Source organism: Megalobrama amblycephala, linkage group LG2 (assembly GCF_018812025.1).
Source record: "Megalobrama amblycephala isolate DHTTF-2021 linkage group LG2, ASM1881202v1, whole genome shotgun sequence".
In the NCBI taxonomy this organism is placed as follows: domain Eukaryota; kingdom Metazoa; phylum Chordata; class Actinopteri; order Cypriniformes; family Xenocyprididae; genus Megalobrama; species Megalobrama amblycephala.
Genome location: NC_063045.1, coordinates 41,945,884 through 41,959,687, shown reverse-complemented (window position 1 = coordinate 41,959,687; position 13,804 = coordinate 41,945,884). Strand labels below are relative to the sequence as shown.

At 35.9% G+C, this 13,804-nt stretch overlaps 1 protein-coding gene across 2 annotated transcripts in view; it reads right to left on the bottom strand.

Moving 5' to 3' along the window:
• lrrtm4l1 (leucine rich repeat transmembrane neuronal 4 like 1) overlaps window positions 1–13,804 on the bottom strand; it is a 47,758-nt gene that overhangs the window by 24,938 nt on the left and 9,016 nt on the right. The window contains exon 2 of one of the 2 annotated variants that reach the window (XR_007182714.1): window positions 685–2,397. Coding sequence is in view for 1 of the 2 variants with exons in the window: in XM_048176321.1 (XP_048032278.1) it covers window positions 752–2,397 (1,646 nt within the window). In the remaining variant the exon portion in view is untranslated. The remainder of the gene's footprint in view (window positions 1–684; window positions 2,398–13,804) is intronic. The other variant, XM_048176321.1, reaches the window with a different exon arrangement.

Below are 13,804 nucleotides of genomic sequence, written 5' to 3'. Positions count from 1 at the left end.
TTCCCAATGCAACAGGCATGGTTTTGCCTGTTTTTCTGAGGTTTTCAGAAACCCTTTTACATCTCAAGTGAATATCAGTGTTCCAATCACAAAGCATAATAATCATCATTAGGACAAACAAAATGTAAAAGCCTTTCACAAGAGAAATAACTAATGAGGCCAAAATCAAGATGTAGATGTGTGGGGCAGGGCAGTGCTTTTTGGTAAAGGAACCATTGACTCCTGGTTTATGGTTTAACTTGTACAGCAACATTAGGAATGCACAACATATCTGCGGTCATATTGGGTATCAAACGGTAAATATGACTTTTTAAAGCTATCATTAACGTTTTGATAAGTAAAAAATGCAGATATTTTTAATATGATGCTTGATGTCAATATAAGCATGTAGAGACCTGGAATTTTAAGATGAGTGTTGCAATCAATCAGACAAAATGTTAACTGTTACCTAACATAAGCCAATATACTGGTTATCAGCTTCAAAACACAAATAATTATTGTATCAACCAAAAATGTCTATATTGGTGCATCCCTAGATTTATCTATCATTATAATAAGTGGAGTCAAGGAAAGCAGACTAAATGAGTCAATCCCTTTTATGAGTCATTTTGAAGGACCTAAGGAGTCAAAGGTGCTTACCCTTGCTCTGGTGAATATTTCCAGCATGCACAATGAAGAAATTACCTCTATTTCCTGAGTCGTTCATTTGTTTTGATTTGATTTGATTTTAGGCTGCTTTCACATGTCATACCTCACATTCCCGGGAGCCGGATATGGTGCAGGTGCAGGTACCTGTCCCATTGCCCAGCACCTCCAAAGCTTCTGGTGTGGCTGCAGGGTTGTAGCTCATGTAATATTCCTGAAGCTGGGAGCTCAGGTTCTGCTCTGGCTCCTGACTCTTTTTCCTTCGCTTTCGGCCCACTGAACTCTGCTGCAATAGCCGGGTGGCACCAGGGTAACGTTTCCAGGAGACATAAATTACCGACAGGACAAGGGACACTGAGAGGAACAGTGCCACGCCACCCATTACCACTTTGTGAAATGACGCATTGTCTTGCTCAGGAGCTGGTGTCACTAATAAGCTGTCAGAAGATGAGGGTGTCCATTGACGGGAGTCTCTGGGATCTAAATTTGCATGGCTGGGAAAGGTGGGCCGTTGAGCTGGTCTAGGGTGTGGAGGAGGAATGGGCGCCTCAGAGGCAGGTGAAGGCAGGGGTGGAGGCGGTGTTGTAGGAGCCATTGTCGAATCAGTTGGTTCAGGGGTAAGGTCAAAATTCGGATCAAAGGTCTGCAGATATAAAGGTGACTGAGCAGTAATTTCATAGTCATCACAGTCAATGAAGCTCCTTGAAGCCTCCATGACCTTCTCCCCTTGAAGGTGCTTGGGACTGCTGCAGATTATACTAGTGTCCTTGGTGCCTCTGAAATTCTTGAGCCAGACAACAAGTGGACAAATGCCTGGCCCACAATCCCACATGTTGCCTGCAAGGCTAATGGTTGTTAGGGAGATCCAGGCAGCCACAACTTCCTGAGACACATTGGCCAGTTTGTTAGACTCTAAGTTGAGAACCTGAAGATTGGGAAGGCATTGAAATACTACAGGATCTAGTACCTGTATCTCATTGCCAGAAATATCAAGCTTCTGCAAGGTGTACCAGCTCCACGGAAGGCCTTGGTTGACAGCTCGAATACGATTCCACTGCAGGTACAGGGCACGAAGGTTAGCAAGGCGAGGAAAGAGAAAGAAGTTGATTCGTGAAAACTGGTTATGCTCCAAGTGGAGCTCCATAAGTCGAGACAAACCCAGGAATGCCGTGCGAGTTAGAACCCGAAGCCGATTATAGCCCAAGTCTAGAAACTCCAAGCTTCTGCACTCCAGAAAAGCCCGAACAGGGATTGTCGTAAGCCCGTTGGAGCGCAAGTGCAGATTCTGCAGTTTTCGAAGACCATAAAACTGGCCTGGCTGCAGCTCCTGCAACTTGTTGTAGGAGAGATCGAGACTGCGAAGGTTAGGTACTCCATGAAAAGTCACATTATGGAGCTGTGAAATCCTATTGGAGCTTAAGATCAACTCCTTCAATCGCCGCACTCCCTGAAAAGCACGACTATCCACAAATGTGATTTGATTGTGGTCCAGATACAGCCACAGTAGCTGGTTAAGATGGGCAAACTGGTAGGGGAGCATTGTGTGCAGGTCATTGTAGCGTAGGGATAGACCTTGGCAACTAATTGAAATATTTTCTGGGACATCCTGGAAGCCAGCTGACTCACAATGAACAATTTTTCCCTCGCAGCGACAGCTATAGGGGCACATCCTTTCCCCAGAACTGAACAGCAGCAGGGAGGAGGCTTGGAGGAGGAGGAGGCCTGCTAATCTCTTGTCACAAGCAACAGAACCTGCAGAGGGAAACAGCACAACATCAACTTAACAGTTTAACAAGAGCAGCAAATTTATTTTGCTAAATATTCAGTTATCAACGCTCATATGACTAAATGTTGCTTCCATCTACACCTACGGTATTTTTGTGAGGTCAAGAGGTCATTATCTTGTTTTGACATAACTGTTTAATTCTCTTCTGTAAGATTTTTAAAAAATGTCAGGGGCCATCAGATTTTATTTTTAATATTTTATTTTTTAAATCAAACACAGAATCATTTGCAATCTTGATGAAATTTAATTAGCATTGACATTCAACAAGTGAAATATTACCCAGGAGTGAAATACTGTCTGTCATAGTAATGTTAATGGTAATCATAATTAATGAAAGATGGTGATTTTATTTAACATGTAACAATTTGCTGTTTTAGACCGTTGCAGATTTATGTGGCTAATGAGAATCCCTGATATTAGCAAGGGATAAAGTACAGTGTACTTGTATCACCCTGAACCTGAAGTAATTTACTTTGTAATAGTGTCCAGATGAATGTACATTATTGATCTTATTAGATGGCTACTCGCCAAATTAATAAATAAAAAAATAGTAATACAATAAACATGAAAGATGTCGATTTTGTCTTTTGTTTTTCTTTTCCAACAAATTGTGTTGCCCAAGGCACATTTTTATGGGTCTTTTAGCCTCTTTGTATGCTCCTTTTTTCAGGATTGGTTGACTGCATAATTGGAATTTGTGGTTTGTGTGTCTCTCTAAACTGAGTGGTAATAGATCAGTTCATGAAATAAAACCTTTCCAATCCCTGTCAAGATTAGCACACACAAAGCTATTACCTCTGATTGGTTTGCTTCTGACATCTGTCTCAGAACATGAGAGATCTCATATGCATGTCCTATATAAATGAGATAATATAGATCGCATATTCTAGCACAACCTCATAAAGAGGACCAGTATGTGATGTAGAGTGTTTATGAAGTTCTACACAGCATAAAGAATATCGCTATAAATCTGTTAAGCTTTTGGCACTCTCTTTTGAATTAGAACAGAATTACATAAAGAGTCTCAAGAGCCATTTGGATTAATTTACTAGGAACCATTTTTAAACTTAGTCATTATCACCTATGAACTAATCAACTTTAAGATATGACTAATGTCCTGCAATATCTTTAATGCCATATTTTATACTGTTCTGTGGAAATTGATTAGTCATTTTAGAGCTGAATCATTACATCAAACATAATTAGTCTGAAGCTATTACCCCTGCTATTTGAAATGTGTTTCATATTGTGTTATCCATGCCAGAAAAAATGAGGCAAAATGGACAATTTCATTACAATCTTTTGCATCTCATACGTTTTAAGTGCAACAGGAATTTTCTTTGCCAGGAAAAAAAAGGAATACAGCAATATGCAGAACAAAGAGAAAAATTGATCGAAGTCTTAATGTATAACCATTCAGTTGAAGATCTGCACTGCGTGTACCATGAACTCATTGTCTACTGTAAAAAAAAAAAAAAAAAAATGAGGACTGAGGCCATCCAAGCATACACAGCAAACTACAGAGTCATCAGTTTTACCAAACTATAATCCCATTGGTGCTGTTAGGAAAATTTCAGAGGATGCTGGAGAAAAAAAAAACAAAATACTGTCATTATATCTTCCAAAACTACTGTCCAGTGGTCTCTTTTAAAGGCTAAATGGTGACAAAACCAATTCAGAGTCCAAGCAATAAATATCATAATTACATACCATTGCATACCATCACTTGCTGTTAGCATGCAGTGACCTGGTATAGATTTCCTAGTAAACATATGACAATAAAAACCATCAAGCCGCTATAACCTGTGCACTGAAGCTTTTTGAGGAAAAAAAAATTGCCCAGCTTCATCTGAATCCAACTGACTTGTTGACTATTACCAATTTGTATGCTTCACTGGTAGCCCATTACACTTACATGCATTATTTCCCTCTCTACAAGGACACACGATTGTGAAGTGTCATCATGTTTGGGTCATGTTGTCCCACAGTCCATTTAAGTCTTAAGAGCTACAAGAAACAGGAAAGGTAAAACGATGAATTAAGAATAATTTAACCCTCACAATTATTATATAGAAACACACTCGGCACTGTCCATAAACTGCAGCCACAACAATACAAATGTAGTCTTAAAATATCCAGCCTCAAGTTCCTAGAAAAAATCTGTAAGTACAAGGGTGTACAAAAGTGCAAGAACTATTGTACCTGTTTGTTTGTTTGTCATCCTACAATAATGGACATTGTTAACCCAAGGGGTCAAAGTTTGCCTCAATAGCATGGCCCTGTTATCAAAGGCTAGTTAGGCTGTTATCTTTATCTAGATCATCTGGCTGCAAAGAGCATATTTCTCCTGAATCTCTAGTGCCACAGCAAACGAAATACTAAATTACCTAAGCTGTGAATGTGGGTTACCAGGCTGAACTGAACGTAATGAGATAAAAAAGACAGTGTGCTTCAAAACAATGACACAAAATATGTATTTTAACTGAGATGTCCTTGTAAGCTACATTGTAGTTTGATTCATGACTCTTCTGGGCTATTCTTTTAATAAAATGTTTTATTAATAAAAACAAAAATTGTACAGCCAGTAGGTTTGTGCCAATAGATGATATCATGTATCAACAATAGCCAGAGATATCAAAGCATCAGCTATTGGTGATATCAAGAGAATTTGGCATTTTTAAGTATTCAATTATTAGGTCTATTATACAATGAATTATATAATTAAAATTCTATAATAACAGTCTATAATAGGACATACTGCAATAATCAGTCATCAATGAAAATTAAAAGTAATGCCCAACCCCCAACTATATTGTGTATCGGCGGTGTCACACACTGACAATTTGACTATGAGGAGTATCTGCTGAAATGTAAGGATTGTTGTCAATCGATTTAAAAAATAACTAATAAATTGCACATTTTTATGTAATTGATCATGATTAATCGATTTATTTCTCACTTTCTGGGGATGAAATGAGTAGGCTAACTATAGCCATTCAACATTACATTATAACTGAAAGCCATTTTATAATGTTAAAAAAATAGAACTTAATTCTTATAAAAAAATCTTCACATAAATGCACTGTAATAAATTTTGGTAACACTTTACAGTAAGGTTCATTTGTTAACAATAGTTAATGTATTAACTAACATGAACGAACCATGAGCAATACATTTGTTACTGTATTTGTAAATCTTTGTTACAGTTAGTTAATACAATTCTAGCTGTTCATAGTTTGTTCATGTTAGTTCACAGTGCATTAACTAATGTTAACAAATACAACTCTTGATTTTAATAATGTATTTGTAAATGCTGAAATTAACATTAACAAAGATTAATAAATGCTGCAGAAGTATTGTTCATTATTGTTTTTTGTTAACTAATGTAGTTAACAAATGTTAACTAATGAACCTTACTGTAAAGTGTTACCTAAATTTCAAATTTAGCTGTATCTTTAATATAACAGAAACATTTATTGTTTTCATTGTTTTTGACCCATGTAATCTTGTATAAGTTTATATTGCCAACATTTTATATACCAGTGAAATTTCACAATACTCAATACAATTTTTATACCTTAACAAAAAACTATTAGCCTAACTAATATAAAGTTCAAGCATTTTTTAAAGACAAGTAAACAGTCAGTAATAAAACAAGAACAAATAAACAAATTACAAGCTTTAATTCAGTAAAGAAATACTACAAAAATTGAAAAAAAATCATCAAATGAAAAATAACACTGCATAGTCTTCTCTATATAAATGAAATGTGAATCAATCTTTATTAAAGCCTTATAAGCGATTCATTCAGGAGCAGTGATTGATTTTCTCTTTTTCTTTTGTTCTTTAATTAACATTAATGACACAGACTGCAGCAGGTTTATTAGGCTGCTGGTTTTTTCAGACCTGGCGGACATTGACACAGATCTGACATGCTTAAAATTTTCTCCAAACTCTTTATGTTCATTTACGTGGCCTTCTGTGCTTGCATTTCAGGTGTGTGCACACAGACAGTCACTTCACAGACAGCAAACCAGTAACGATCTGAATTCTCTTTTGCATGCTTGAATGGTTTAAAAGCACTTCAATGAATGACTGGCTGATCATAGGGTATATCATAGATCTACAAGGAAATTGTCATAAGGACATTATTTCTGAGCATTTTTTTAATTATTATTTTTTTTCCATAAAACCATTATTATTTGCATACATGTATATATTTATTATTGTGATACATATTGTGAAACCAATTATTTTTACTAATATCTTGATATAATATTTTGCTTACACCACCCACCTTAGCTGGAGTTTAATGCTCAAGGCATCTTGGTCTCCATTTTTTATTCTGCAGCAAATTGGTATCAAGAAGTTTCATATTCCAGGTGCAATATTTGATATTCAATCCAACAAACTGCTGCTACTGCCAGCTGATAGCAGTAACCCTCTCTAATGTAGGATCCTTATCTACCAAGGCAGTGCCAATCAATGGCGATTGAGTTTAAATTTTTACAATACTCCTCACCAAAACTCTGACACTGAATGTCTTTGATACAACTCAAACCAAGAGAATAACTAACAAGCCACTTACAAATGCAGCAGCAGAGTAGTATTTGACTGCAAATGTCATTCAGTGTAGAATGACTCAGAGATCTATGGCAGACCATGGTGGCAAGTGTGCCACCTGTGAGTAATACTGCAGATAAAAATCGATCCGGACACCACTTTTTTACTCAGAAAATTATAATACTTTGAAGGCCCATGTGCCATAGCTCATCCAAGGATAGTTCATTTAAAAGCCACTCATTTAACACTGTACAACTGTGGCAGACCCCTTTCAAATGGCTAGGAAGATGCTGGCACATACAGCAGAGTCAGCTGTCACATTCCTTGGCACAGTGACAAGCTGATATTTCATATAAATGCTACGGTGAAGTTAAGGCTATTACCCAAAGTGCCAAGATAATGGCAAAACCTGGATAAAACATGAACTTTTGAAGTAGAATGGAATCAAATGGTTTTAACTGAAGTTTGCCCAATTATATCGGTTTCACTATACTAAAACTTGACCTAAAATGCATCTGACAGATTCTGATCTTCTCTGATGAGTCCAGTTTTCAGCTTTGCCCAACACCTGGTCCTCTAATGGCTAGACAGAGACCTGGAAAGGCCTACAACCTACAGTCTCTCACACCCATTGTGTAATTTGGTGGAGGATTGGTGATGATCTGGTGGTTGCTCAGTAAGGCTAAAATCGGGCAGATAAGTCTTTGCAAAGGAAGCATAACTCAAGCCATGTATAAGATTATCCTGAAAGAAAAGTTGCTTCCTTCTGCTCTGACAATGTTCCCCAACCCGAAGGATTGGGTTTTTTTTTCCTGCAGGACAATGCTCCAATCCACACAGCCAGGCCAATCATGGTGTGTATGGAGGACCACCAGATCAAGACCCTGTCAAGGCAATCACAATCTCCAGACCTGAACCCCACCCAAAACCCTTTGGAATGTAAGCAAGAGAGTCACCAGCCATTAAATAAAGCCAAGCTGCTTGAATTTTTTCACCAGGAGTGGCATAAAGTTGCCCAACAGTAATGTGACCGACTGATAGGGAGCATGCCAAGACGCATGAAAGCTGTGAATGGAAATCAGGGTTATTCCACCAAATTCTGATTAAAACATTAGTATTGTGCTGTTTAAAAATTAATATAAATTTGTTTTCTTTGCATTGTTGGAGGTCAGAAAACATCTTTTTTTTCCATTTTGACCAGTTGTAGTTTTCTGCAAATAAATGCACTAAATAGCAATATTTTTATTTGAGATTTGGAAGAAATGTTTTAAGTAGTTTGTAGAATAAATAAAAAATGTTAATTTTACTCTAACAGATACATATAAATAATAAATCGAGAGAAACTGCTAATTTTGCAGTGGTCTCTTTTTCCAGTGCTGTATTTAAAACTGACATCCCGCTGCTTGCATCAAGCTCAGCTGTCAAGTCAACACTAATTTTAATATCACTTCAGCCGTATGATAGACTAGGTAAATGTTTAATGAAAAGAACCGCACTTACCATATTAAAACTTCCTAACTCTCTGAACTAAACTTTGAGAGGAACACTGAATGCAAATATTACATTAATGGCTTACGTGAGAGACCAACATGGCCACAGGAAATGCAAATGTGCCTAGTCTTGGAATGTAAAATAATGGTCATTTTCTCTAGAAATTCAAACTTTCCCTCAAGTAAAATGAAATATGACAAATAGCCAATGCATGGTGTGTTTAAGTCCTTCTAAAGTTATTAGATTCTCTATTGGATCCCCCTCTTGAGCATGATTTGGTCCCATTTAAAGTAAAATGCAGCTATGTATTGACTAAACAGTCAATTCCCAGAGACTCCTGAACCATTTCATAACACTGATTTATGAGTACTGGGGCAAGACAGGCAGTAAAACTTAAAAAAAAAAAAAAAAAAAAAAAAAAGAGTTTATGTTTTAAAAAAAAAAAGGTTATGTTTTAGGGAACCATTTTGGATTAGTCTGTTTAGCGTGTTTGTAGGTATTTATCTCCAAAATGTGTTTTTCCTTGCCTCAATATGTCAACACCATCAGATATAAAAATATGAATTATTGGCATAAGTAATTTTCATCGAATGAATTAATTAGGACAACAGGATGATTTTAATTGATTTTCAGCTCCATATACTGAATTGCCACCACAGTGAGACAGAAAATCAGAATAGCATGCAGCTGGTGTGAAGTTAATGCATCTGGTGTGCTAATAATAGTACTCAAAACAAGAAAAATAATCTAAAAATCCCTCAAATTTTTTGACAGTCCTTGAAATTAATAATATAATTAATTCAAATAAATTTAAAGTACTGTATAAAAACTATAAAATTCACATAAACTTTTGTGACATTGTTGAACATGGAGCAGGTGAAAATGGTCAGAGTACCTTCAGGATAAAGACTTTTAAATAAAGATATTCAGACTGATGACAAACATACGGCCACAAATTAACCTCTTCCTTCTGTCAGGAAATAGCATTAAAAGGATAGTTCTCCCAAAAATGAAAATTCTGTCATCATTTACTCAGCCTTATGTTGTTCTAAACCTGTGTGAGTTTCTTTCTTCTGTTGAACACAAAAGAAGATATTTTGAAGAATGTTGGTTACTAGACAGTTGACAGTAGCCACTGACTTCCATAGTAGGAAAAAAAATATTATGGAAGTCAATGGCTATCATCAACTGTCTGGTTACCAACATTCTTCAAAATATCTTCTTCTGTGTTCAACAGAAAAAAGAAACTCATACAGGTTTGGAACAACATAAGGGTGAGTAAATGATGAACAAATTTTCATTTTTGGGTGAACTATCCTTTTAATATTTTTTTCTTAATATATAGGTGCTGGTCATATAATTAGAATATCGTGAAAAAGTTCATTTTTTTATTGTAAATTATTTTTAAAAATGAAACTTTCATATATTCTAGATTCCCTACATGTAAAGTAAAACATTTCAAAAGTTTTTTTTTTTTTTTTTTAAATGTTGATGATTAGAGCATACAGCTCATGAAAATCCAGTATCTCAAAATATTAGAATATTTCCTAAGATCAATCAAAAAATGGATTTTCAAAACAGAAAAGTTCAAGTTCTTTAAAGTATGTTCATTTGTACACTCAATACTTGGTCGGCAGCACATATTACAGCAAATGACTTGCTCCTAGCACAAATTACAGCATCAGTGAAGTGTGGCATGGAAGTGATCAGCCTGTGGCACTGCTGAGGGACTATTGAGCCTTCAGATCATCTGTATATTGTTGGATCGATTGTTTCTCATCTTTCTCTTGAAAATATCCCATAGATTCAGGGGTCAGGCATGTTGGCTGGCCAATAAAGCACAGTAATATCATGGTCAGCAAACCACCTGGAAGTGGTTTTTGCACTGTGGGCAGGTGCTAAAGTCCTGCTGGAAAAGGAAATCAGCATCTCCATAAAGCTTGTCAGCAGATAGAAGCATAAAGTGCTCCAAAATCTCCTGGAAGATGGCTGCATTGACTTTGCACTTGATAAAACACAGTGGACCAACACCAGCAGATGTCACGGCCCCCCAAATCATTACTAACTTCAGAAACTTCCCACTAGACTTCAAGCAGCTTGGATTCTGTGCCTCTCCAGTCTTCCTTCAGACTCTGGGACCATGATTTCAACATGAAATGCAAAATTTACTTTTATCTGAAAAGAGGACTTTCGACCACTGTTCACTGTCCAGTTCTTTTTCTCCTTAGCCCAGGTAAGATGCTTCTGACATTGTTTCTGTTTCAGAAGTGGCATGGTAGTCCTTTTCCTGAAGATGTCTGAGTGTGGTGACTCTTGATGCGCTGACTCCGGCTTCATTCTAAAGCTTCATACTAAGCTCTCCCAAGTGTTTGAATAGGCTTTACTTGACAGTATTCTCAAGCTTGTGGTCATCCCTGTTGCTTGTGCACCTTTGCCTACCCAATTTCTTCCTTCTAGTCAACTTTGCATTTGCTTTGATACATCACTCTGTAAACAGCCACCACATTCAGTAATGACCATCTGTGACTTACTCTCTTTGTGGAGGGTGTCAGTGATTGTCTCCTGGACCATTGCCAAGTCAGCTGTCTTCCCCATTAGTGTGGTTTTAAAGAACAAGAGATACCCGGAATTTATACTGTAGGGATGGTCATTTAATGAAACTCAAATGTAAATATTCTAATAGTTTGAGATACTGGATTTTGGACTTTCATTAGCTGTATGCTCTAATCAACAAATTAAAATAAATAAATAAATAAACTTTTGAATTGTTTTACTTTACATGTAGGGAATCTAGTATAAATCAAAGTTTCATTTTTTAAAATAATTTACAAAAAAAAAAAAAAAAAAACTTTTTCACGATATTCTAATTATATGACCAGCACCTGTATATTTCAATCTATATGAGGATGTTTTAATTTTAATCTATATTAAGTTGTGGTCCTAAGTAGCTTTAGGGGAAGTGAGTGACAATGTAATGTCATCATTTGTGATAAAGCAAAGAGCAAATTCAATAAAATGGTAGAGGGTCATGTTTAGCCCCACGTCTTAAGAATAATTAATAATCCATTCCACATCAATAATAATCTATAATAAAAACAAAATTAACCAAAACTCATATGCCCTGCACCCAAAGCTTTTCTAAACTTTTCAAAACCCTTTTTTATTTGGCTGGAGCACACCATGGCCCTTCCATAACAATGTCAAGACTAGGGCTGCAACTAACGATTATTTTGATAATCGATTAGTTGGACGATTATTATTATTATTATTATTATTATTATTATTATTATTATTCTTCGATTAATCTGATCAAAATCCTAATTTTATTTATTTTTATTTTATTGACAAAAAAACAACACACTGTTGCACATCCTGCCCAATGTATTTCAAACAAATGTGCCAACTGAATGCTATGAAAACAAGCAGTGCTTAATTTTTTAGACTTCCTGTCATAATAAAGAGAGAACACAAATACTTTAGGAACTTGTTTGAAACTAAAAATGGTATTGCCATTTATTAGGAAAATAAACTGAAACAACAAATAGTTTATAAATAATATTTACACATAATATTAAAAAAAAACTTAGCCTTTGTTCTTATTGACTGTAATTGGGCATCTAAAAAAGAAAAAAAACAACAACTATGAAGTGTTTTACTTTTTCCTGCTTTTCTTGTAAAACAGTAAAATCAAAAATTCATGGATAACAACAATAAATATGTTGTAGCTTTAGAAATACTGCAGTAACTAAAGAGCCTACACATACTGGTGGATTAACCATTACAGAAACATGAAAAATGATTTTAGCACCAATACTGATAGTTTATGCTGCCCTGACCAGTGGCACAAACCATAGTATCAGATGTCTAATAACTTTAGCACTGTATATAGTGAATATTGTTTAAATCTCTACTCTACATTAAAAATGAAAATAGTAATAAAGATAATAAAGAAAAACACAAACTCAGTGTTAACCAACAGGCAAGATAAATGTTTTGCAGGATCACCTCTTACTGTCATTTCTTTATCCTGTTACTAGGCTATAAGAAACGTCTTACATTTATTTTCAATTAGTTCTCCCTTTACAGTTACTACTATCATAAAATACTTGAGTGACATGTTGATTTTTAAATCTAAATTTAACTTTAAACAACAGATATTTCAGCAAAATTAATATTTTTGCACTGAATATTGTCTCCCTCTCTACTGAGTTCCGTCAGTCTGACGTGGGTGTGCGCGTCGGCGCTCATTCAGTAAAGTTTAAAGTTTAACACAGACTGTCAGGACGAGCCTTTATGCAAAATGGAAATGTTTGTGTGAATTTGTAACATTTACAGATAAGGATATAGCCATAGAATTAACTTTTCGCGCTGAGGATGGACACATGCATCTCTCAAAGCGCCTGACAGGGCAAGCCATTACGCTAATGCATTAGCTTGAAGCTTAAAATAAAGAATTCTCATGTTTTGATCAACTTTGATCTCGTACCTTTCCTCCACTATTTTTAGATGCATTTTTGTCAATAGAAATGCGTTATTCAGTGCTGTAATTTGACGCGACGGAAGGCGGAAGTCTTCCGTGCACGGTGGGCGGAGCCAACTAATCGATAATGAGAATCGTTGTCGATGATTTTCATTATCGATTATTATCGATTTTATCGAATAGTTGTTGCAGCCCTAGTCAAGACCTGCTCTTTAATAAAAAAAGTTTTAGGATAATGACATTTTAGGGTAGTTAAATAGATCACTCAGCATGATGGAATCCATCCAGTATTTAACAAGAGATAGTAACGGTGCTCCAAACACTTGACTGATTCCAGTGCTGGGATGCTGGATTTTATCCACACGTGACCACGGCTCAAGCACATAATTTACCCAGTCAAACTAAAGCTGCAATATTAAAATGATAGATTCAACACACATTAATTGTGAGATTGAAGAGTGCTGTAACTGTGCCTCACTCAGGATGTGGAGCGCAGAACAAAAGGAGTGATTTATACTATAAAAGCATTATTTATGGCACAACTGTGATTGTAAAATCAGCTTAATCCACTGCAATGAAGTGTGTTGCAGTAAGAACTCTTGAGCAAGACAGATATACATTAGAATTGCACTTAAGTAACAGGCTGCATGATGCTGCTCAGGATTAAGAATGCTAAAAGTCTGGTGGCGAGTGGCAACTGCCTGTAAATAAATTAAATGCTCCAATAAGATAATAGAGAAGCTCATAACTGTAAATACAATAATGCAGAGACCAGTCATCTTTCATAATTTAATATTAAAGTACACATGAAATCAAAATTGACCTTATTTATTTTGTTA